This window comes from Sus scrofa, chromosome 1, assembly GCF_054392235.1.
Source record: "Sus scrofa isolate SSC_HxYL_T2T_F1_AM1 chromosome 1, Sscrofa_HxYL_maternal_Yorkshire_Landrace_v2.0, whole genome shotgun sequence".
Lineage (NCBI taxonomy): Eukaryota > Metazoa > Chordata > Mammalia > Artiodactyla > Suidae > Sus > Sus scrofa.
In genome coordinates, this window is record NC_139383.1 from 264734813 (window position 1) to 264760938 (window position 26126).

At 41.2% G+C, this 26126-nt stretch overlaps 1 protein-coding gene across 1 annotated transcript; it reads left to right on the forward strand.

Annotated features, from left to right (window-relative positions):
* The first annotated feature begins 199 nt into the window (after positions 1 to 199).
* SLC31A1 (solute carrier family 31 member 1) lies at positions 200 to 24944 on the forward strand. Its single transcript, NM_214100.3, has 5 exons — positions 200 to 287; positions 20783 to 20940; positions 21576 to 21648; positions 21939 to 22107; positions 23067 to 24944. Exons 2-5 carry the CDS (start codon positions 20815 to 20817, stop codon positions 23266 to 23268), a joined length of 570 nt encoding a protein of 189 aa, NP_999265.1. The 5' UTR covers positions 200 to 287; positions 20783 to 20814; the 3' UTR covers positions 23269 to 24944.
* The last annotated feature ends 1182 nt before the right edge of the window (positions 24945 to 26126 follow it).

Genomic DNA, 26126 nt, shown 5'->3' on the forward strand with positions numbered 1-26126 from the left:
CAAAGGCAAAGGAGGGGACCAGGCGTGGGAGGCACGCCGCGTGACGTAAAGCTTCTCGCTCACTCAGAGGCGGCTTGATCCGCGGACGCTCCGAAATCCCGTGCGGCAATTGGCCGGCGAGACAAGAGGCGGGGTAGGGGCGGGATAAGGGCGGGAATCGGCACTTAAGTGGAGGTCTTGTACACGTCGAGCCGTCAGAAGTGCAGGGGTCTTCTGAAGAGTCTTGACAGAGAAGCGGATCGAGGCTCTGAGAGGGAAGCGTCGGTGGCGGCACTCGATCTGGGGAGGTAAGGCCTTTTTCGCCCTTCTTGCAACATTTGGCAGCACGAGCACACAGTCCTTCCCCCTCTAGGGCAAGGACCTTCGCGCCACTCTGCTCAGCTCCGCGAAAGGGCCTGGGGACTGGATCTGAAAACCAGAGCTTTCGGCCAGGCCCGTAAGAGTGACTTAGCTGGAGTGACCTTGGGGCAGGGTGTTCTGTGACTCAGTTTCCCCGTCTGTAAAATGGGGGACCTGATTGCCCCTACCGCTTAGTACCCTGTGGCTGACCTCGCTGTTTATTCAACGGATTGTTTATCCAGTGCTTCCGTGTGTTGGCTGGATTGGTCATCAAATTCAATCGCAGTCTCATAATCCCAGAATTTATAGGTAAGGTAAGGGAGGAACTAAGCCCTTGGCTGACTAGTGGACTATTCCGAGGTCACACAGAGTAAAGGGCAGGCTGGGGCTAGATGCTTGGTGTCTAGACCTTATCAGGGCTGAAGCACTGGGTTCGCGTTCGGAGTGTTTATTGCTACACTGTGGCATGCTTTTGGAGAGAAGTCCTCTCCCTAGAGTAGACCTAGCAGGAGAGCTAGAACACAATGGAGATGGGTGATGGAAAGGAGGAAACTTCAAAATCTGAAGATCCTCAGCCACAACCTTGGTCTGGGTTTTGCTTAGTTTCTTGCCACAGACTTAACATCAGTTCCCTGCCTCCAGTTTCCACCCTCTCTGTATATCATAACCATTTCTTATATATGTTAACCTAGTGTAACTCCTGGAACAATCTCCAGGTAGGCCTGGCTTAGCTAAGGTGTGGATAAGCAGATAATAACCCTTTGTAGGACCCATTGATCTCCTCAGGGCTTCTCTCAATGAGAGTAGTATAAGTGTGCCTTACCTGAATGTTTTAGTAATCTGTTGCATGAAATAGAGGTGAAGTGACTTCCCCTCCCAGAGACTTCATAACCTCTTGGCACTTTCCTGGTTCTACTTTTGTTGTAGTTTTGTGTGCTTCTGCTAAATTGTAAGCTCAAGGATGGTTACTTTATTCATCTTGGTGACTCCTGTGTCACAGAGCACTGCCTTATTGCCCATAATGGGTTCTCAGTAATTCTTTTTTGCTCTTTTCTAGGGTATATGGAGATTCCCAGGCTAGGGGTCTAATCAGAGCTGTAGCTGCTGGCCTATGCCAGAGCCACAGCAACACTGGATCCGAACCATGTCTGCGACCTCCACCACAGCTCAGAGCAACACCGGATCCTTAACCCACTGAGTGAGGCCAGGGATCAAACCCTCAACCTCATGGTTCCTAGTGGGATTCGTTAACCACTGAGCCACGATGGGAACTCCAAGGGTTCTCATTCTTTGTTAGCATCCATGAGGACATGGGTTTGGTCCCTGGCCTTGCTCAGTGGGTTAAGGATCTGGCATTGCTGTGAGCTGTGGTGTAGGTATCAGCTCAGATCCCAGGTTGCTGTGGCTCTGGTGTAGGCTACACCGATTGCACCCCTAGCCAGGGAACCTCCATATGCGGTGGGTGCAGCCCTAAAAGACACACACACACACAGAAAAATGCTGTACTAGATGTGAACTGTCTGGGTTGCTTAGTCTCTTATTAACTGAAGGCTTTACTATTGAAAGGTGTAGGGGGGAATAGTGTAGCTAGAAATAGTATACGTAGGTTTTACTTTTGTTCAAGTATCCTTCTGTTAACCTGAGGACTAGGGTTGTTCTCTACTTCCTGTGTTTATTTTACAAGATGGTTAAAGCAGTGAGGTCTGACAGTGCTAAAGCAATGATGCAATTGGAGTCTAAGCACTGGAACTGGAACCCTTTGTAGTAGCTCTGTTCAGAATGTGAGCTTGGCTACCTCAGAAAAAAAAATGAGCTACGTTGCTGCAGCAGCAACATAGTTCATTCTTAGCCCTCTCCACAGTACTGGTCATTGTCACTCCAGCACTGAAACATCTGAATTGTACTTTTAACAACGCTAATGCCAGTAATCATTGAGGGCTTATTTTCTGTCCTTGAGGGGTGTTTTTAATCCAGAGAGTTAGATAGGCAGGACTCCTAAAATCTGGATCAACCTTTTTGGTGTTGGAAACACTGCCTGCCCAGATCCCCTTTTGGGAACACAGTTAATGGTTCTAATTGGCAGTATGAGGAAGGGGAAGGTAGTGATGAGGCAGATTGAGGGCAATTTAAGTCCCATAAGTAGAAATTAATGATTTGGAAGATTTAGATAATGGACTTGGGATTCCAAGTGGAAATGATTGGATTCTAAAGGAAGTTGATCCACTGTACCGTTTGGAGGAGAGTGGGTTAGATACTTTGGACTTTGAATTAAGGGATTCCAGGTGGAAGTGATTGGATTCCAAAGGAAGTTGATCCACCCTAGTTTGGAGGAGAGTGTGATTTAGATAATGGACTTTGAACTAGGATTCCAAGGAGAAGTGATTGCATTCCAAAGGAAGTTGATCCAGCCCACAAAAAAAAAAAAACCGTCTTTGACCTTTTTTGGCTGCACCCATGGCATATGGAAGTTCCCAGGCCAGGGTTCCAGTTGAGCTGAAGCTGCAACCTGCGCCACAGGAGGAACATTCTCTTAACATGAACCTTTTCTTGGAGCTTCAGTTTAAGTGATCTTCTAACTGTAGTGTGAGGGCATCTGTGCGACTTATCTACCTAAGCTTTCAACTACATTTTCATAGACAAGTTCATGAGAGTGCGTGTAGCTCAGTGGTTAAATTCTTAAGCTCTGGAGCAAAGTTGTCCTGCCGTTTGAGTTGCACAGGCCTTCGGTATGTTCAGTCTCTTTTGTAAAGTAGGGACAATATAATAGTATCTACTTCCTGGGATTCTTGTGAAGGTTATATGAATGAGTTAATTCACTACTTAGAACAGTGCCTGGCAGGTACTCAGTTAATATTAACTGCTTTCCTCTTATTGTATTTCATTGTATTATGTTACTTTATTGAGTTATATATTTACTATAATAAACGCGATTGGCGTAAATTGGTTTGTAAATAAACACCCCATAACCTTGATAAGCACAAATTCACTGAGAGGGAGAGCAGAATTTTGCTCCCATGAGCAACACTGGAGACCATCCTAGCTAATATCACTTGAATTGCTTTAGAGTTCTGTGCAATAGTTTGCAAGGACTAGGGCCATGTTTGCCAAATACTTTGAAGGCCACCCTGACAAGTTTGTACTTAACCCAGTAGGAAATGGAATTTTCTTAATTCTAAATGCCATGATTGACACAAAAGCAAATGGTTTAGGATGTGGAGTTGGTGTGAGAATCGAGTGAGATAAGTGTGGTAAACATTACTTAGGGCACTAGTATTCATCTATTAAAAATCTCATTCCAGTTTTTCTTTGGATTATAAAATTTTTGAAATGAGAAATTAATATTCCAGACCGTGTGAATCAAATTCAATGACTTCTCAAAAGGTAGCATTTATACCATATGTGCAAGTCTTTGATCCTTAAGTCTGTTCTCTCCTTGCTCCAGTTTGCCTCTGCTGTTGATTCTTCTCCTCGCCTTCCAAGTTGCAAAAGAGAAAAAGATGACATAGCTCTCACAAGATGACTTCAACTACTGGAAGATATCAGATATGTCAGTGGCCAGGCAGCACCCAGATAACTCTGCCATTTAAAGTTGTCCAGCCAGGCACTATGGGGAAAAAGGCAGGGAGGAGGAAGGGCAGGTTGCTGACTGGTGCCTGAACTCCCACATGCAGCTTTAAGCATAATAGACCCATTAAAAAAAATCAAAAAGTTTTCTGTAGTTTGTGACTAAGTGTGAGAAGTCAGCAAGAGTCTGATTCTTAATACATTAAAATGAGCAGTTTATGCCAAAAGACATCTTTAGAGTTAGGCACTGGGACGGAAATGCTTTTGAAGTTCCACGGCTTTGAGTAAGTAATATCATTTCATGATTTGGGCAACATCCCCAAGCAGAGGAGGGGCCCATCCTCAGGAATGCAAAGCCCTGCAGAGAAGGAAAGGGTTGAGAAGGGTCCACCCTACCTCTCTTCCTTTGCACAAAGGCCTGAGGCTTTTGTATACAACCTGCTTTTGTAGGCTGAGGACATTGTGCAATACAGCATAATGAGATGGAAACCTGCATTACAAAAGTAAATAGGAATGATTTGGGGTGGGGGTGGGGAGAATGAAGAGAGTAAAACTGTAGCAACCAGTGAAATGTTAGTGGACCTTTTTCTAGCCAGTTGGGAGTCTTTTTCCCAAAATAGGTAGATGTGTTAATAGATACTGAGTGAAGTTTAGAGCACCTAGAATGTAGTCATTCAACTTATGAAAGGCAGAAGAATGCTATGCACCATTCCACTCGTATATGTTCCCACTCAACCCTGTGCATAATCTATCTCTCAGTACATCTCATACTACATTATTTGTATGTATCTCTTCTCCATCAGACCAGCCTTGTGAAAATGGTTTCATCATAGTACCATCACTCACTTAACACAAGTAAATTTGAGTAAATTGAATAAATGGAGTGAATGAAGAGGCCAAAATCCTTGAGTCAAGACATAGCAGGTTTTCTGATTCCTAGCCCCGCACATTTCCACCACGCCACGTAGCCTCTATTTGAGGTTTTGAGCTTTTCATTTACATTCTCTCAAAGCATTTTTATTAAATCATCCTTTGTTAAAGGGAGGGCGGAGTGCAAAAGGAACAGGTAAAATGTTTTCTAGTTTCTGCCTCACACCAAATACAATTCCTCAGCCAAACCAACAATGTTGTTAATCTAGGCGATTGAAATCCTGTATAACTAAATTTAGCAAGATTTTTCTGCCTTTGGTTTTGACAAGACATTTAAAGCAATGCTTTGCCAATGTATATGAAACTTAACTAGCTAGTGTTCTTTAAACGAAATGGTAAGAGTAGTTGGATCCTGTGTTCCTGTGGCTGTGGCGTAGCTCCAATTCCACCCCTAGCCTGGGAACTTCATATGCTGTGGGTGTGGCCCCAAAAGCCCCCCCACAAAAAATCAAACTATAAGAAACCATAATGGACATGAAAGTGAGCCCTGTGTGCGTCTTGGTCCACTCCTTTCAGGTATTAATTTTGTCCTAATAAGAAAGAGAGCAATCTATCATTAACAATAGCTGATATATCCTGTACCTTAGAATTAGAAAATTATTCACTGTCAGGGAGAGCAGAAATTGTTGCGCATATGATACTGGAGAATAGCCTAGTTAATGTGTTAACAGTTAAACTGGTTGTGAGTTTGATCCTCAGAACCCTGTGAGATTGGCAGCAGAGTAGGTATTTTTATATCCATTTTGCAATAAAGGAACTAGTACTTGCTGAATTCAGGATTGATTTGCTTATTGTCACATAGATAATATAGGTCAAATTTAGGTCTGTAGCGCCACCACCTCTGATACCTAGTCCACGGCTGTTTCCACTCTTGGCACACTGCTTATAAAACACTCTGAAATATGCATATAAATCTTACTTAAGCCTTATGGTGAGTACAGTGGAAGTTGTCAAGCCTACAAAAGGATCCAGTAAAAGGAGTATGAAAGGGGGCATCTTGTGATTGCTTTATTCCAGGATGTGGCTTAGCCAACAACAAAAGGTATCAGAAGTGGAGTATAGTATAGTAGCTGGGAGATCCACTCCCCACTGGACTTAGGCCCTTCTATCATTGCATAACTAGTTTGTTTGTTTGACATATCAAATTTGAGTTGTCCTATGCGGTCCAGGCAAATAAAAAGCTTTTCTAAAGGCCTTTGTGAAGAATGCAGTTGTACACTTGATCTTCTCTGTACAGAAAGGTGAGAGTGGGCAAGAGAAACAGGAGCTTCTATATATTTGCCACTAAAACAGGATATATAAAGCTCAGAAACTCCTCCTGAAATGTCTTCTATCTGGAAAAATGGGAGGTCTGGGGAAAGTGGTTAGCCTAGTGTTACAGAAGCCTTATCCAAGAAGCAGATGTTAGGGGTTCAGCTGACTAAAGAGCATGTTCTAGTAGCTAGTTGAAGAACATGGCCCTCAGTTTCCCCATCTGAAAAATAAGAGTTGAACTTGATGACTTAATTTTTCAATAGGAAGTATATTCAGTTGGTTCACAATTTAAAAGACACACAAGGATATTTAGTGGGAAATGTTCCTTCCAGTTAAACCCACATTCTGACCAGTTCTCCTGCTAGAGATCAGTGTTACTGCTTTCTTACCCTCTCACCCCCGAGAGCTAGTATCGGTGTTTACAGATGTGTGTGTTTTTATCCCTTTTAATAAAGCTTTTTATGTTATCAGTGCTCTATCAACAAACATTTAGGTTAGTTTTTTAAGTATTTTGCTGTTATGGGCAGCCCTGTGATAGATAATTTGGTTCCTATAACATTTCATTATGTGTCATACACATGATATCCCATGCATTTAGAAATGGATTTTCTGGCTGGAACAGAAGGCCAAGTAAAGTGTCTTGAAGAGGAGTGTGTATCTGTATGTTTAAGTAACAAGAGTTGTGCATCAGACTGATACGCTAGGTCTAATAGTCAAAGGAATTTTAATTGTAAATGAACAGTAAAAGAGATGACAGGGTATCATTTTCTTGAAAATGATTTTTATTCAAAGAATCCTTAAATAAGGGCCAAGTATAGGCAGTCTCACCAAAATGATGAACTACAAATTTGACTAAAGTCAACATACATCACAGTCTTTCAGGTTTTTCTAGTGCTGTTCAGTGGGATATTACTCAGGAGCTAATCTATAAGGTGAGTTTTATAAACTCAGGACAAAAGGGACTGTCTCCCAGCCACTTTTACTACCAGTATTTACCACATAGCTGGTTTGGGCTTGTTTGTTTTTACAGTCCATGTAGGGAAAAGAAACAGCCTACCTAATGTCTGTCTGTTGGTGTGTTTTTTACTGGCTTCTCAGGTTTTTTGAAGATGGTGGGATGAGTGATAACTTTGTGAAATGGGTGATGCCACAACAATCTCTTACCATTTTTGAGGAGACAGGAACCATAAAGCAGACCAGAATTAAATCATCCCCTCACACTTTCATGACCAAACCTACTAAACTTCCTTCCCTCCCTTTCTCACCTCCATCCTTCTGACTTTATGTGTGTTAAGCCATTTGTGAAATCTGCTCTAAATAGCAGGTTTCCGCTAGAGCCTCCATCCTCTTCATCTCTAAATTTCCTATAGCCCCTGGGACAGAGTACTTAAATTTGTTGAATTGAGTCTGGATAGGTGCCAGAGCCATCTAACCCAGCCTTTTACTTTGCCATCCTCTCAAGGTGATAATACCTCTTTCCTTTCACCTGCACAGAAGTGACAGACCTTCCAGCCCACCCCTTAACATGATTCAAGAAGGAACAGAAGGCCAAGTAAAGTATCTTGAAGAGGAGTGTGTATCTGTGTATATTTAAGTAATATACACACATACATTCTTTTACCTCCTATTGCCATTGTGTTAAAAAAAAAAAACAAAACAAAACAAAACAAAAACCTTGCAGCTGCCTTTTGGTGCGATGGCTTAAGGATCCAGCATTGTCACTGCAGCAGTCTGAGTCCTGGCTATGGCAATGGTTCAGTCCTTGGGATTTCTATACGCTGTGAGTGGAGCCAAAAAAAAAAAAAAAAATTGGAATGTTAATTTATTAAACTACACACTAGTGGTTCGGACTTAGACATCAGTAGGAATAACTTAGGAATATTCAAATCAAACATATATCTTTTTATTCCTCCAAGTCTCATTTTATGAGTATGAAATCATAAAAATCAAAGTGAATAATTGGATGAACACAAACTCTGGCCTATAAATGAAGTTGTACATTTAGAAGAGACAATTTGACTAGTGCGGATTTATGATTTTGGAGATCGAGTTTAATCACCAATGACCAGTGACTGAATCAATCATACCCATGTGCTGAAGCCTCCGTAAAAACCTAAAAGGAAAGGGTTTCTAGAGCTTCCAGGTAAGGGACGAAGACACTTCCACAAGCTACTGTGTCTATCTGACTTACAAAGATCGTCATTAGCTGTTGATTCATCCCCTTTAATGTGCTTTGTAATAAATCTGTTATCTAGTGAGTAAACAGATTTCCTTTGTTCTGTGAGCCTCTCTAGCAAATTCACAGAACCCAAGGAGAGGGGATTGTGGGGACCTCTGATTCCTTTAGCAAGTGGGTCACAAGCCCAAGCTTACATTGGCATCTGAAATGGAGGGCAGTCCTGTAGGGCTGAGCTCTTAATCTGGAATCTAATGCTAGAATTGAGTTGAATTTTAAGATACCCAGCCTGTGTTGCTTGGGAAGCCACAGGTAAAAAGGCAATTTACAAAAAATCATTTCAAAGGATATAGATGCAGAGTGGATTCAAATGGAAGACATCACTGACCACCTGATTCAACATAGGTAAAGGACATCCCACCCTGGGAAGTGGCTAGAATTCACTAGCACACCCTGAAAACTCCCTAAATGAGAACAGCAAAGGTTAGAAAAAGAAAGGTCAGCCATGGAGTAATGGATGAAGCACAAAACAAGATTTGGGGGATTATACCTATGCCGAGTTTAGACTGACAATAGATTAGGAAGTGACAGTAATGAATATTTACCAATGGTTTACTGTGTTGAGGGGCTGTGCTCAGTTTTTGTTTAAGGCACGGGAGGTAGGTTCTTCAGCCATCCATTTCTTAGAGGAAACTACTTGCCCTCCTAACCGCTATGCTATCACCTAAGTGAACTAACACTCTTAAAAAACAATCATGAGGTAGGCTACTCTTATCCTGATTTTAGGGCTGAGGCCCAGAGATATTAAGTAGTTGTTGGCCCAAGGGGCCACAACCAGTAGGTACAGTTTTACCAGTTAGAGAATGATTATAACTTCCTTGTGTACTTGGAGAGCTGCCATAAAAAAGAAAGGGAAAATATCTTTTCAGCTCACAGCTTCCTCATGTTGTTTTTGTTTGTTTTTGGTGGCCTATTCAGGATCTCAAACTTAACTCAGAAATGCAGGAGTTGATGGTTCCAGGGTGCTGGAGTGCTCAGCTAGGAGCAAATCTTAATTTCATTAATCATGTTGGGAACTATACCCAATATTTTCTTCACACAGGATTTTTTGTTTTTAGTGAGTGAAGCATTACAACATTTCCTCTTTGAAGTCTCTTTCTGGTAGTTCAATTCCTGTATTTCATAACTAAATAAAACTAGAAGACCCATAACTTCCCCTTCATCTTGAACTCAGATTTTATTCACCCAGTGGAGGGGGGGGAAACCTCTCAAATCTCAAAAGTTGAGCCATTTGGTATTAAATTTAATGTTAGCCCAGAAAAATTCTTTGATTATTAAAGTATAAATTGGTGAGGCTGGGCTTGCTTTGTGCCCTTTTGGCACATTAAAATAAACAAATGCTTTTAGTTCCCAGTTGAATCTTAAATGTACAGTACTTAGATTTTGTATATCTCCATAATTCAGAACTTTGGTTCTCAAATTTTAGAGCAATAAGAATTACCTATATATTTTTACAAATCTAGATTCTGAAGCCCCATTCTGTAAAAGGAGACTCAGTACTCTGGAGAGGGGTCCGTAATTTTCATTTTTAGCCAAGCATGTCAAATTATTCTGATCCTAGGACCACACTTGAGTTAGGAGATAATTAACATTTATTATCTACTGTGTTATTAATGTGCCAGTCCCACTTTCATGCCGTAGTTTTACATTTGATGGTCAAAATACTGTGATATTTTATTATCCCAGGTTTAGGTGTATATATTATCCCCACAAAATTTTAGTTACTTTTTCTGAGCTCCAAAATTTTTAGTAACTTGTTCTAAAACATTGCTTTGTGGCAATGTGACTCCAGTAAAAAGGAGGGCACTTGCTTTTTATTTCTGCTTCAGCGAGTTATCCTCAGAAGGGATGATTAAGATTGGTGAATTGGGGGAGTTCCCATCATGGCGCAGTGGTTAACGAATCCGACTAGGAACCATGAGGTTGCGAGTTCGATCCCTGCCCTTGCTCAGTGGGTTAAGGATCCGGCGTTGCCGTGAGCTGTGGCATAGGTTGCAGATGCGGCTCGGATCCCACGTTGCTGTGGCTCTGGTGTAGGCCGGTGGCTACAGCTCCGATTTGACCCCTAGCCTGAGAACCTCCATATGCCGCAGGAGCAGCCCTAGAAATGGCAAGAAGACAAAAAAAAAAAAAAAAGAGAAAGATTGGTGAATTGGAATTGATATGACAGACTATTCTGAAATGTGTTTTATAAGTTAAAGCCACTGAAATATTGGACGGTCTAAAGCATATCTGATAGTGTTCCTAGAAAAGACAGGTATGCATTTGTTTTTCATTGAAACAATATTGTACACACCTAAACTTTTCTAGTTGAAATAGGCCCTAAAGATCAGTTATTCTATTTCTTCACTAAGAAATTTGTGACCATAAAGATTAAGTGACCTAATGTAATGGAAAAACCAGGGCTAGAACCAGCATTTCCTTATTTCTAGTCTTTTCTTTCAAATTGTAATGATTATACATGTTAAGGTGGGCTGCAACCCATGTTGCCTGTGAAATACTCAGAAGACTGAATCAATGGTTGGGAGTGATGACTCTTTGTGACAATGTTGAGCATTTGACTTTTTTAATGAGTTACTCTTGAAAAGGTATGTTTCTGGAGTCCCCTGGTGGCATAGCAGGTTAAGATCTGCCATTGTCACAGCTGCGGCTCTGATCACTGATGTGGCTGGGTTTGATCCCTGGCCTGGGAAATTGCACATGCTGCAGGCATGGCCAAAAGTTCTGTGTCTGACGCTGAAAATAATGTAGTAGAATAGCACTGAGACTTTGGGGAGAGTTTTAACAGAATGCTGAAATGCGGCCTGGAGCTCAGACTATCTGAAGGTCCATTCTCACATGACCTAGAACTACATAAAGGTAGAACAGCCAAGAAAACTACAGGTAATAGTTAAGCTTAATGGGCTTCATAGACTTGGCAGGGCCCTTGGATATATATATATATCCACTTGTGCCTCCCACTAGAAATAGGTCTAATAGTCTAAAAACTGCAATTGTTTCCTTATCTCAGTTTTTGGGGATTGCCCCCAGAAAGCAAAATAGCTAACTTTGTGTGGGGACACAAGGGTGAAAGTGCAAGGATACTTAGAAAGGTCACTGGACTTGAAGGCAGAATCTGAATTCTAATTAGACTAGCTGCCTTGTGACCTTGTCTAATAAGTTAAACCTCCTGTACCTTGATCTTCCAGCTGTAAAGTAGCCATTCTTATTTAATACAGGCCTATCCTTCAAGTGCAGTTAGGTTTATAAACTTAATACACTGTTGTAGATCCGCAGAAAAGCCTGAGAACATGCCAGAAGAGTAAATGAAAGTTTCTATTGGACCCAGACTCAGAATTCATTCAATCAACAGATATTTATTGAATACCAAGGGAAAACATATATTAGACAACACGTAGCCTAAGCTAGGTCTTGCAATGAATTTCATAAACAAGATGTATTTTCTTCAGCCTCAATATTGAACACTCACAGAACCTAATAACATAACATAATGTTTTTTATGTATGTTATATGGTCTTTTTCTCAGTATTTCTTCCCGTTCACTGTCTTAATTGAATCATACGGTGACCCTGAGAGAACAATACAGATGTCATCTCTGTTCCAAGTTTCTGAGATGCTGAAACTCAAAGAGATCAAAAGTGGTTCTCAAAAAACATAGGGTGGGGCGTTCCTGTCGTGGCGCAGTGGTTAACGAATCCGACTAGGAACCATAAGGTTGCGGGTTCGGTCCCTGCCCTTGCTCAGTGGGTTAAGGATCCGGCGTTGCTGTGAGCTGTGGTGTAGGTTGTAGACGCAGCTCGGATCCCGCGTTGCTGTGGCTCTGGCGTAGGCCGGTGGCTATAGCTCCGATTGGACCCCTAGCCTGGGAACCTCCATATACCACGGGAGCAGCCCAAGAAATAGCAAAAAAAAAAAGTGATTTTGGAGGCAAACTGCTTATATTTGGAATTGATGGGTAAGAGGGCCCTACTGTATAGCACAGGGAACTGTGTGTGATTGGGTCACTTTGCTGTACAACAGAAATAGAAGAAACATTGTAAATCAGCTATACTTCAATAAAAAAAAGTGAAAAAAATAAAGCCAAAAAACACAGCTAATTAAAAAAAAAAAATAGGGTGATTCTGCCCCCCAGGGGACATCTGCCAAAGTCTTGAGGACATTTTGGATTTTCATAATTGAGAAAGTGCTGCTGTCCTTTAGTGAGTAAAGGCTAGGGACACTGTTAGACATCCAACAATGCACAGGACACCTCATACTACAAAAATTACTCAGCCCAAATGTTAATAAAGCCAAGATTGAGAAACTAATATAGGTGTTTTATCGCAAAGAACACGGAGTTGGATGAACCAGAGTCAAAATTTTGTACTCAGTCTAGGGTGTTTCCCACTGCCTCTAGAAAAGGGCATTAAAAACCGGAGTCACATAAATTCAGGATTTATTGCTAATGTTTTGTGGAGGTAGGAGTGAAAAGTGGGTTTGTTGCTATCACTATTGAAGGTTTCCATGTATAGTACAGATCATATAATCTAAAAACTTGCGGTGTGTCTTAGTCTACTGTCCATATCCTGCAGGGAGCTTAGTCTACCTTCATCATATTTTTAAAATTATTAACTACCTAATTTACCTAAATGCTATTGAAATCTGGACACAGCCTCTTTAGCGGCCTCTATGCTTAGTACGTACCTACTGCCAACCTAAAAGATCTTTGGGATTTTTCCAGAGTACTCGGGAAGAAATTAAAGTTAGCAGGGCCAGGATTTGAACCTTAGATATCTGACTCCAAATTCGTGCTCTTAAAAGTATTGTGTATGCTTAACTCTCCCTACAAAGGGTGACATGTATCTTGAGAAGCTCTTACAATCCAGGATAGCCTTTGTAGAGGACTGTTTTTTCAGTTTTGCCCCTCTGACCATTTTACAACCCAGAATGTAGTTTTTTTTCTGATCCTTCTAAAGTTTTAACAGATGTCGTTCTGGATTATTGCAAATCCAGAATCTAGGATTATGGCCCATGGCTCTCTTTAAGTTTTTTTTTTTTTTTTCCTCCAGTTTGTGAATGCCTCATAGAAAAACTTGAGCAGGAAATACTAGGGAAGAACAAATAAAGGACAGTTACTCTACACAGCAAGGTATTCTATTAAAACGTAAATCTGGTCACATCACTCCCTTAAATAGCTCCCATTTGCCCTTGGGATAAAATTTAGTCTCCCTTAAATGGTTTTATTTTTATTTCTTAAAAAAGTTTTGACTGGGCCCACAGCGTGCAGAAGCTCCTGGGTCAGAGAGTAACCAGAACTCATCAGTAACCCGAGCTACAGCAGTGACAACTCCCAAGTCCTCAACCACTAGGCCACCAGGGAACTTCCCTCCTTTAAGGCTTTAAGTGTAACCCTTCTGTCTTCTACCTCATTGGCATCTCTTCCTCTCACTCAAGGTGTTCTTTTCACGCTGACCTTGAATGACCTTTTCCTGCCTCAGAGATGCTATTCTCTACCCTTTACTCAACTCCAGTAATTTATCAGTCTGTTTAAATGTTACCTCCTTAGAGAGGGCTTCTCTCCTCTCACCTCCTACCCCTCTCCATCTAAATTATTTTATTCACTGTTATTCTGCCGCAATACCATGTTTACTTCATATTATCACAATTTATAATCGTATATACTTGTGTTATCTACATTTTTAATGAGGGTATCCTCCTCTAGAGTAAGTTCCACAGAGGCAAGAATCTTGTGTTTTATATTGTTAGTGGATATGAAACCCACAGCGGTTTTGTAAGAATTGAGTGCTTCTGGAAGGAATGAATGTTTTTTTTGTCCAGTGTTCTTCCAGATGGAGTAAGAAGGTAGAAATCTGTTGCTTACCCTCTGGGAACTTGCTGTGTATATATATTTTTTATCTTGTGTTTTAAGAACTGTAAGTCAAATTTTCCATAAGAGAAGATTGCTAAGAAAATTCATAAGAGATTTCTTCTGTCACGAACTCATAGAAGAGGTGGCATTTTTAAGTGCATGGTAAATGTTGAACAAGTGAGAGGATTTGCACATATTCAGAAAAAGGGGAGCGGGCAGATTATAGAGAATGACACAGCCAAAAAAGGCAAAAAAAAGGCAGACAAGTGTCAAAGGGACTAGTCAGAAAAAGTGAGTAGTGGGAAAAAAAAGTTTTTAGTGGAATATTTGAGTGTGAAGAGAATTAGATTGAGAGAAGGCCAGGAAGGTAAAACCGTCAATTACTGAGGAGCTCGATGAAATGACTTCTAATCCAATTCTTATAACCCACAAATTGAGATGGGGCACTAGGTATCAGTTTCAGGTTGAAGATGAGATGAACTTTTGGAGAAATATACCACTGTCATTGTCAGCAAAGATACAGAAAAGTGTGGGGGTGTATTACAGGAACAGTAGAAACTTGGCCTATTGGACTTGTTTGGCTGGAACACAGTGTGCCTGTAGGCAGAAAGGTAAGTTGAGGCCTTTATTTTAGAGAGACGTGTGATCTTAGAACAAGGAGGTTAATAGACAGTGGAAAGGTTGGTAGGATGAGCAGAATCTTGGGCAGATGAGCAGACCTGTGCCTTAGATTGGTTTGTCATTGATAACATAAACAGAGGGCAGGAGTAAAAGCCCGTGTTTATAACAGAGCTGCTGATCTTAAAAACCAGAGGCAGGCTGGGTAAATCTTCTAATGTACTAGGGATAGGAAAAGTCACAAACTGTGACATTTTTGGATATGCTGGGTAAAAAGTAAGGCAGTTTTAACAGAATCATCCCTGTGTCAGGAATGAGGAAACATAGATTTATGCCAAGGAACCTCCATAGCTTTCTAGAATAATACTGAATAGATTGCTTCATACCTTGTATCAACTATTTTGCTTCTTGCTATAGAGCTACGGAATAATTTCTAAGCATATTGGCCGGGTCTTATTACATACTATTTCAGAAGCACTGAGGTGGTGGAGAGGAAAAAAAGTTTTCCCCGTATCAACAGATTTATTTTTTTAATTACTTAATGAATTTTATTACATTTATAGGTGTACAACACTCATCACAACCAAATTTTTATCTAAGTTGACAGGAGAGAAAATCAGTTTATTTCAGAACACTTGCAATTTGCTACTGTGGGCAGGATATTCAAGAATGCAGGCGATTCATAAATAAGACAGGGTCTGGATAGAATTTATGATCTAGTAGTAAGGGTAGGGATAGAGAAACATTCTGTTCTGGAAAACTGAACTGAAAAGAAGTAGAATAGTAGTTTAGGTCTGAGCGGAACATTATCAATCATATCATGTAGTGTTTATACACACGGTTAAGGAAAATGAAAATCAAAATATCAAATTACTTGCCCAATATAGATAGTATTTATCACCCGCATATCTTTCAAACTTAGTTCTCTTTCCTTTTTTTTTGGTGTGTGTGTGTGTCTTCTTGAGCTGCTCCCGTGACATATGGAGGTTCCCAGGCTAGGGGTCGAATTGGAGCTGTAGTCACCGGCCTACGCCAGAGCCACAGCAATGCGGGATCCGAGCTGCGTCTGCAACCTACACCACAGCTCACAGCAATGGCAACGCTGGATCCTTAACCCACTGAGCAAGGCCAGGGATCAAACCACTGCACTGTGATGGGAACTCCCCTTTCCTTTTATATTTTGTTGCTTATAGAGTAATAGCGTGGTCCATTCATGTTTGCCCAGAAGGCACAGGCCATCTAGAGATTGGACAATGAGCATTTAAAAAATGTCTTTGGCATGCTTTCCTTAAGTGACAGACCTCCCTTATCACATAGCTGTATAATTCCCCGTGTAATCACTTGCTCCAGGATCCATCTTGCCCAACTAGACTTCTCATCTCCTTTGTTCAGCCCAAGCAGCTTAATGAGGAGGAGTGGAGATACGGGAAGATAAAATTCATGGTAGAATAGGGTGACCTTGAATCAGTATCTGGAAGCAAACTCTTCTGATTAGAATCAAACCACAGGTCTGCTTTTTCTTTTCCGTGGACAAGTTAGAATGAGATTCTCAGGGCAGCGCCTTAGCTGTTGTCCTTTATACTAAAATAGATATACTCCCACTAATTCATAGCTGCTCTTTTATTCTAAGAACGTGTCAGTCCATGCAGGATTTCTTGTTTGCCTAGATCATTGACCACTCATAAAGGAAGGTCCTTTCAGTATGCCTGTTTGAAGTAGGTCTCCCCTTTGTCTCTGGCAGTTGGTTACTAGTTTTGATGCAGCCCATTAGTCTGATGTACGAGTAATACAGCTACATAGACGCTGTTTATTACTTGAATATGTAGACTGCGCGTAGTTTAGTTTCTCTCCATGTAAAGTACAAGGAAAATGGTAACTGATTTATCATCTTTGCTTCCGTTAGCTCTCTTGCCTGATAGGTCATTTGTTCTTTTGTTCCCTTTACCATTATTAGACCTGCTCAAGGGCAGGCATTGTGGCCAGGCTTAGATCCCACAGTCACTTAGGCCTAAAGTGGCTGCTTATGTCAAAAAGCTGTATTTGGTTCTCTTCTTCCAGGGTCTCCTGTGCCGTCTGCTTACAGTAGAGTGCTTTTTTTTTTTTTTTTTTTTTTTTTTGGTATGGTGAAGAAAAAATAGCTGTAAAACACTAAATTTCTCATCTCAACCCAACCATTGACACGAAGAGAAGGGTGTGAATTTGTGGGTGGTATGATCCGTTGGAGTTTTTATTATCAACAAAAGCCAAATTTTAGAAGGGAACGCCTTAGCTCTAATGAGGAATTTTTAAAAGTAAAAATCTTTCTTTTTAAAAAGCTTTTTAATTTTTTGGTGGAGTGATGTTGCCAAAACTCCGCTTCTGTCTGCCGGTGTCAAATAAAAAGTTTTGGGCAAAGGAGAAAAAAATAGCTTTATCGCTTTGTCAGGCAAAGGAGGCCACATCAGGCTAATGCCCTAAAAATTGTGTCCTCCACTGGGAGAGAATAGGAAGTGGTTTTATAGTTTGGGAGTAAAAACTAGGGCCACAGGTTGGATCAGGGTAGATGCAAGCTTTGATTCTTCAAGTGGTATTTAGGGGCTCCGGGACTGGTTCTGGTGGCCCTCCTTCTTTGTGGAATTTACAAGTGCTTCATAACATCTTTCTTTTGTTAGGGGTTTAGCAGAACTCAAAGATCTTGAGGAACCAGGGCCCTTCTGCAAGGCTGCACTATTAATGTTTCTTGACTGCTCCTCCCTGGTCTCTGTATCCCCTCCCTTCCCTGATTAGCAACTGTTTGAACCTACCCTTTGGAACTCAGGGAAGGTCTTGTCTTGGAGGCTGAATGAAGCCTATTTCCTACAAACAAGAAATGGGGGACAGAGGAAGGTTTGTGTGCCTGGGAGCCCCACAGGGTCCTGCATGGTTTCAGGGGGTAGTGCTAGTGGTGGGGTTTTGGCAGTTAATTCCCCTGAGTTGTGACTGTAGCAAGAGCCCTCAGCTCCCATCACCTGTCACATTTAATCTGGGGGGAAATGTGTATGTGAGAGTTTAAGGTGTTTTTGCATTTCTTTTTTTTCTTACTGACTTATTTTCTACCTCTACTGCCTCATTTTACTTAACTGTTTTTAGCACATTGAAAAGACAGAACTTTGAGCATCATAAGTTTTTGCCAGTTCTGGGTGTAAACTTGTGATTTTACTCAAGCCTAATACCCATTGTAAATGAAATTGGTATAAGTAAGCATCCTTATGACTACTGCACCTCAAGGAGGACACGGGCCAAGGAAAAGCACTGAAAATATCCAAAGCAGTTATATTTAATTATGACCACATTTCTGGCAGTCAATTGGAGTAAGAATGTGAGGCAAGTTCACCTATAGGGTCAGAGCTATTTCAGAAGGATCTGATGACCCTATACAGGTCACCAAAAGGCGGGATTAGTCCAGTTGAACTTGTTACTTGATCACATGAACAAGAATCCATACATACCAGTCTCTATTTATGGTAGCATATTGTCTTTGACCATGAATTTCCCCTATCTGCTTGCCAAAAGCCTGTGTCACCAATAGTAGATGATAGACAGAAAGCAGAAGAGTAAATTAAGATTTCCCTTTGTTTAATGTTTCTACAAATCTAAAAAGGAACATGAGCCTAATCATTTAAGAATGTTCCCTTATCATAGAAGTCAGGAAAGATTGGAGGCAGTCTCCAAAAAAATTATCTGAGGCTTCAGATTACATCTGTCTGAGCTGGAAGAAAGGACCACGTGGCAGATGTGTGACCTCTTCTGTGGGGTCTAATCTCCATGGTCCCTGTGGATTGTTTCTCATTCATCATTGTGCAATACCAGGAAAATAAAAGAGAATTTCAAGTTGAGACTAAACCTCTTGGAAGTAAGGTCAGTGTTAAGACTCAGAATGGGCATCAGAATTTAGCCTTCTCATTCCGAACTTCTGTCCCTGCATTGACTATTTTGCTAGAGATGCTAGATTTGACAAAGAATCTGGCCTATTGGTTCAGCTTTATAATACATGTGTTGGGGGTGGTATGGCAGGAGTAGAGGAAACTTCTTTAGATTCAATCCTCAGTAGGTTGAGAAAGAATTAGTATTTTTATATTTCATAGAAAGAAAAGTATTCTTATAAATTCTGCACACAGAAAGAAATGTAAAGCTATGACATTCAGTTAGAATGTGTCATTTCATTTTCCATATCTAATAGTATTCAAGGTAATAAGGTTGGCATGTAGCCAACCTCAAGTACCTAATGAGGATAATTGTCCCCTAGAAACTGAGTGGTGTAAAAGCCTTCATGAGAAACTTCTCAGCTATTTTATATAAAGTTACACAGAAGCACATACTTGATTTTTTTTTCTATAGCCATTTCCTAGACAATTTCTATTTCCTTAAATATCCTTTCCTTAAAGAAGGAGCTATTATAAACTAGCCACATCAGTATGGATAGTCACTTTGGGATCTCAGGAGACAGGATAGGCAGAAAGTAGTCTTGGCTAGAATTACTCTGCAGGAGAGAAGCTGACAGTGTTTTGTGATGAAGTGAAAGAATAAGAAGAATGAACGGTGGAGGCTTTCAACAAGACAATTAGCCTGGAATTAAGATGTGAAGATATGTTGTTCTAAAACCAGAAATCAGTAAACAAAAATTTTGCTAAGGTCCTACCTATGACTCTTAAGTCAAGGAACTGATTCTATAAAAGTACAATAAGGCTACTCTGTGGACCTTGAACCTAGTTCTTAGAAAGAAGCCGTGGGTTATGCAGCAGAAATGATCAACAACCTTGTAAATCAACTATACTTCAATAAAACCATTAAACCATTGTAACCACTGTCTTCAGATTACAAATTGAGTCAGCAGATAGTATTGCTGTGTTGTTATTCTTAGATTTATTCTTACTTCACACATTTTTAATCTGGAAGAAGTTGAATTTGGATCTTAGATTAAACGTCATTGGAGGAGATAGACAAACCAAAGAACATTGATTATGCTTTAATAGTAAATTTCTGTTTCTCTTTTTCTGATGTCACTTGAATTTCACATTCCCATGGGATTTTTTTTTTTTTTTGCTGCTTGCATTATGTCTCAGATGGACATTTGCAGTAAGTGGTTGTGAAGCTACTAGACTGAAATACGCAGGTGTCTAGGCTTAATTTAATATAGAACATCCAATTTATACCTTGTTTTCTGTGTTCTTAGCTCTAATGTCCTGCTGGGATTGATACTTCTATCTAAATTCTGAGCACACTGCTCGCCTAGGGCAGCAGTAGACCTTTACCTCGAATTTAAATTAGCTGAAGGCTGTCCTATATGTGAAAATGTATTCTTAATATCCTTATTGAACACAGACCATCCAATTAGAATGAATTATCTTGAAATACTTCCTTTTATCTACTGACATTTATGATTAGAAAAGCGGTTAAAATTTTATTAATGGCATCAATTTGTCCCTTATTACAGTTTCCTGAAACCCAACCAGAAGCTACTTTTCCTTAATTTCATTTAGATTTGAACACACATTGTTGAACATATCTAGTAAAGGATAAGAATAAGAATTAGAATCAGACTAGGAACTATGAGGTTGCGGGTTCGATCCCTGGCCTCACTCAGCGGGATAAGGATCTGGCGTTGCTGTGAGGGGTGGTGTAGGTCGCAGACACAGCTCGGATCGCCCCGAGTTGCTGTAGCTGTGGTGTAGGCCGGCGGCTACAGCTCTGGTTAGACCCCTAGCCTGGGAACCTCCATATGCTGCATGTGCGGCCCTAAAAAGAAAAAAAAAAAAAAGACTGGATAATATGACTAAGAGAACACAAAGAATTACATCAATGAGACCTAAATAAGGAAGCCTCGGCATTACCAGAATGTGGAAAAATGTGTAAACTTCACAAGTTATAAAGTCCAAGCCATTCAATTTTTCATGTTTTCAGAAAAGATTCAGGTATGAAACATAATCTAGATTTTGTATTTTTAATTATGACGTAGAATTTTTTTTTCTCAAAAGAATCTTCTGCTGACTCACCTTTTCCTGGAAAAATGGACCATTCTGCCCACATGGGGATGAGCACCCACATGGGGATGAGCGATATGAACCACAGTACTACCATGCCACCTTCTCATCATCACCCAACCTCTTCAGGCTCCCATGAGTCCATGATGATGGTAAGTGCCACAGGACAGGCAGCCTGGGCCCTTTCCCACCTACTTGGGTAACACAAAGAATTGAATTGAACTCTAAGGTTATTCCCTTTAAAGCTGAGGGAAAACCAAGGCAGATCTAGAGAAGTCAAGTGATTTCCCCAAGATTCTTTGGCGGTCAATATCAAACCACACCAGAACCAAGATTTCTGTGGGGTGTTTTTGTTCTTTGGTTTTTTTTGTTTGTTTGTTTTGTTTTTTGCATATCCCTTTCTTTCAACATTGACCTGGAAGTTGGCTTGTGGAGCAGTGGGTTAAGGATCCTTCTGTGTCACAGGTCTTAACTGCACCATGGGTTTGATCCCAGGTCTGAGAACTTCAGATGCCATGGATGCAGCCCCCACCCCAAAAAATGGCCCTTTTCTGGATAAAGCTCTACTCTTTATACTTTGCGTAGAAAAAAGAAGTTTACAGTGGGGGCCAAGAATACTTGTGGAAAAGTGCCTGTGATGGTGCTGCTGAGGGAGGAAGCCGCCCATTTCAGTGACTGTGTCTTAACCAGATCTGCTGCTTTTTTAACTGTTCTAGGATTCTTGATCAGAAATGCTCATTTAGAATGTTCAGTTGTTTCTAACTGACGTGTTTTGGTTTCCTGGCAGCCTATGACCTTCTACTTTGGCTTTAAGAAGGTGGAAGTATTGTTTGCTGGTTTGGTGATTAATACAGCTGGAGGTGAGTAAGCCATCAGGTAGGCGAATTTAATGACATCAAGCCACCCGAGGAAATGATTGTTGTTCAGATGTGTTTTCTTTGTATCTTAACTGGAAAATCAGTATATTCTTCAGTGGAGGCAGCCGTTTTCACTAACACCGTCTTAGCTCTTCTCTTACATCTGTACAAGAGGTAACAATATATTCAGAAATTGAGAGTAGCAGTTTTTTCTATTTTTTTAGCCTGGAGAACACACAAGCTAATGATTCTGCACGTTTGACGTGACCCCCATCTTTTCCTTCCTTCTTTAGAAATGGCTGGAGCTTTTGTGGCGGTGTTTTTACTAGCCATGTTCTATGAAGGACTCAAGATAGCCCGAGAGGGCCTCCTGCGCAAATCACAAGTCAGCATTCGGTACAATTCCATGCCTGTCCCTGGACCAAATGGAACTATCCTTATGGAGACACACAAAACAGTTGGGTAAGAAGATTAAACAGATTCAGATGGACGGTTCTGGAGACTGATTAAGTAGTAAAGCTGCTATGTTATTAGCAACAGTCCTCTTCTTAGAGTTAGTGATTCTGTACATGACCTTGATCAAAACTGTCTTCGGAGGCGTGGGGCTGTCTGGTCATTAGCAGGCCATTTATTCCGAATTTGATCAGTCACTTTAGAAGAAGGTAAGGGGTCCACAACATATTTGCCAAAATAATAATAAACAAATTGGGAGATTCAGGTCAGAGTATATATAAAATGGCAGAATCCAGTTAATGCCTTTCTATAAAAAGTTTTACCTACCCGATTCTAGTCTTTCTGTTAAGACCCTCTGTGTTCCACTTAGATGACTATGGGGAAAAGCCCACAGATTGGCAAGTGCTTTTTGAGATTCAGTTATAATGGAAATGTAGGTTTTAAAGCTAAACTGGAATTTCAGGAATCCTCTACCAATGTCCTGCTCTTAAGTAAGCAGAATATTTATTCCCATTGTGCTGGTTGAACTAGTGACTGACAGAAGGGATAAACAGCCAGGTCTCCTTATCTCTAAGTAAGAACTTTCTACTATACCACCCAGCCTTCAGATCATTCTATTGCTAATTTTTTAGAAGGTGGAAGGCCTGAAAATGCTCAGGCAAATAAGTATGGGAGGGTTTGGGGCTTCCCTTCGAGGATCCAAGGTGGAGGTAAGTCAGATGTTTACTCCTCCTCCTCTTGCCTCCTCCTGCTGCCATAGAACCATATCTGGCCAAGGCTTGTACGCCTCACAGCCCTATCATGTTTTGTTTCCAAGGACCAATAAGCAACCTCCATAGACAACAGTGCCTGTGAGTTGCCAGGGTGGCTGGGAGGGCAGTCAGTACCGTAACCATTCTCCTGATCTGCATGCAGAGCTGCCAGAGCCCTCCTGGGGTCCCTGACTTGTGTCTTTGTTTTCTCTCCAGGCAGCAGATGCTGAGTTTTCCTCACCTCCTGCAGACAGTGCTGCATATCATCCAGGTGGTCATCAGCTACTTCCTCATGCTCATCTTCATGACCTACAACGGGTACCTGTGCATCGCGGTAGCCGCAGGGGCCGGCACAGGGTACTTTCTCTTCAGCTGGAAGAAGGCAGTGGTCGTGGACATCACAGAGCATTGCCATTAACCTCAGACTCCATGGTGTGGCCTTATCACTGCTGTGGGAAACAGTTCCAGACTGGAAGACAAGATTCCTCCACCAGTCTTCGCCTCCTCGTCTCCTTACACTACACCACACTACACCACACACATACACACACCCCTGCTCGACAGAGGGGTAGCTCTGAGCTAAAATGGTTTCCTAATGAGCTGAGTTTCCCATTTCTCTTCAGGTGAAGCCACCCAGGAGATGTCCTCTGCTCCCCCATCATCTTAGATCCAAATTACATGTTCTTATCTAACCCAGGTAGCTTTTTATTTGATGGCTTGGTCACCTGCTTCCTTTTTTAATCTGTGTTCCTTTTTTTGACAGACAACATGTGAATTGGGGTTTTTCCCAGGTCAGTGATAGAAAGAGATGAACTTTAGCCAGGATTGATGGCAGGTGAGGAAAATTCTTGCCCAGCTAAACCCAGAACCCAGATTTCACATTAAGAGATATCTATGTCCCAGGTCTTTGGACTCAGTGACTGGGAGATTGTGCCTTTCCCTAGGTGTGACATGTTGCACTGAACTGAAATCTTTGTAGCAGGCAGAGAGGTGGTTTGAGGCTCTATACATACAGAACCTGAGCTTGCAAGAGTGTGAATTCTTGGGTGGCTGACACATCAGCTTGTGTTCCTACATTCTGATTAGACAGAATTAACTATTTGTCATTTTAAAAAAATGACAATCCAATCAATCAGTAACGATTTAGTACCTTCTTTTGTCACAGCTGGATGAAACAAGCATTTAAGCATTTTCTCCCATTATTTTTTTCATGTGTATGCCGCTAAACCAGTGGTTTTCAAACTTTAGCATGCATCAAAATCTCCAAGCCTGGAGAGCTTGTTAAAACCCTGGTTGATGGGCCTCAACCCAGAGCCCCCAAGTTGGCATTAACAAGTTCCCAGGTGATGCTCCTGCTGATGGTCAGAGGACCATTCTTTGAGAATCTCTGCTTTAAATAAACTAAGGGAGTATCACGTGGTGGCTAAGCTATCTGGTACTGGGCCTGGAACTCGACTTGCTATTAGTAGATGGTGTATCTGGGCTTAACTCATAGAATAAATGCTGCTGAATACTCAATCATTCCACAAACATTTATTCAGCCCCATTGGGTTTATATGTGCCCAGGCATACAAAGGGCTGTGGCCAAAGTAATTTTATTAGCATATGTGAAATCTTTTTAAAGAACTGTAATTTCGTGGGAATAGCTTGAAGGTTGAGAAAGACCTTTGATCTGCAGTGTAAATCCGCCAGGAATAGGTTAGAAGGGCAAAGCCCAGCCCTGTCTTGGGAGAGGCTTAGAGTATGGTGGACTGATGGCCAGATTTTCCTTGGCCCCAACATCCAGGCCCTCTCACCAGGCAGATCCCTCATTTTCTGCATGACTGTCTTTGTTTTGGGGGCTTAATTAGGTCACAAGTGGCCAAAAATACTTTCCTCCATGAAGAATCACATTGGATTTTTATTCTGTTCAGTTGTTAGTCTACACTGCAGTCTCGTTCCTAGGCCAACCTACCTCTGTAAAGTGACTTTTCTTGTGCTAGTTTATTAAATCTTGCCCTCCTTGGTGCTAGACTCCAATTGTGCCTCAGGGCAGGAGAAACAAAACAGAGGTATCTCCTTAGGCCTCTGTTGTGGTTTTGAAGTTTGTACTCTTTCTGTTGGTGCCAGTTAAATATTGGAGGGCAGGAAATGTGTACTTCCCTGGCTTTGAACCAAGAGAGGGTTGTAAGATTACTAGATTGAGGTTAAAATCAATCAACATGAGAATCAACATTTAGAGTTTTATGCTTTCCTCTCATTCCATCCCTTGCAGTGCTGCTCTTCAGCATAAGCATAGTGAATGCAGGTACTGACAGAATCCAACCTTAAGGTACAAAGAGCCTGTTCGTTCTCACCAAGGAATAATAAAACCCCGAGAAATAAGAAATCAATGTTCAGTAGTGACCCCGGTACTCCAGAAATCTTGACATGCTCTGCTACAAAATACTTTCAGGAACAGTAAGAAAAATCAAGGCCAGTTAAGACAATGCTGTGAATTTCGTACTCTGAGAAACAGCAGTTTGGGGATAGGTCTCCAGGTACTCAAGTTAGTCTCATGAAAAACCTGAACTCCAGCGATCTTAGGCTAGGTTGCCAAAGGAAGAAACTAATGAAGGGAAAACTAGACTAAAGCTTATATTCCCTTTTTTTTTTTTTTTTTTTTTTTTTCTGAGCTCTTGGATTGTGATAATCTTGTTTACTTTCATTTCTGCATCCCTGTTTGGTTAGAATTTAGTGCCTGACTTCTTCCTTTTGGATCCAGATTTCTCTTCATTTTCACATCTGCTAGGAGCTTGTATCCCCATGTCTTTGCACCTTATTCTGCTCTTTCAGTTTCTTATCCCATATATCTAGTTGATTAAATCTCCCTAGCCTTCCTGATACAGTGAGCAATGCTATGGATAGTGGATTTGGGTAGAAATACCAACCAGAAGTGGTAAAACTGACAGAGACCTTAAGCACACTTCAAAGGGGCAGTTAGTTTTCCTGCTGTAATTTCTATGAAGCTGGGAAAGGGCTACCTGGTACTATCCATCAAGTTACAGAATCTTAGGTGCCATATCCAACCTATGTTGGAGGGACACTCAGCTCCACATTGCCCACAAACAGAATCCTCCTGGTTTCTTTACTTTCAGCCCATGGAGCATTGGTTTTGGGTTCTAGCCACAGGGCTTCATGTAGAAACTGGAAGGGGGGGTGGCTGGGAGTACATCTTCATGTCATTTAGTGTTAATCCTGCCTCTCCGGCTTCTTTCAAAAGACACATCTAAAGATACAAAAGTCTGCATTTGATAA

Coding starts and splice junctions, on each gene's coding strand:
- SLC31A1 (NM_214100.3), top strand. CDS start 20,815: ATGGACCATTCTGCCCACATGGGGATGAGCACCCACATGGGGATGAGC. Junction 20,941..21,575: donor CCCATGAGTCCATGATGATG/GTAAGTGCCACA, acceptor GTTTCCTGGCAG/CCTATGACCTTCTACTTTGG. Junction 21,649..21,938: donor GGTGATTAATACAGCTGGAG/GTGAGTAAGCCA, acceptor TTCCTTCTTTAG/AAATGGCTGGAGCTTTTGTG.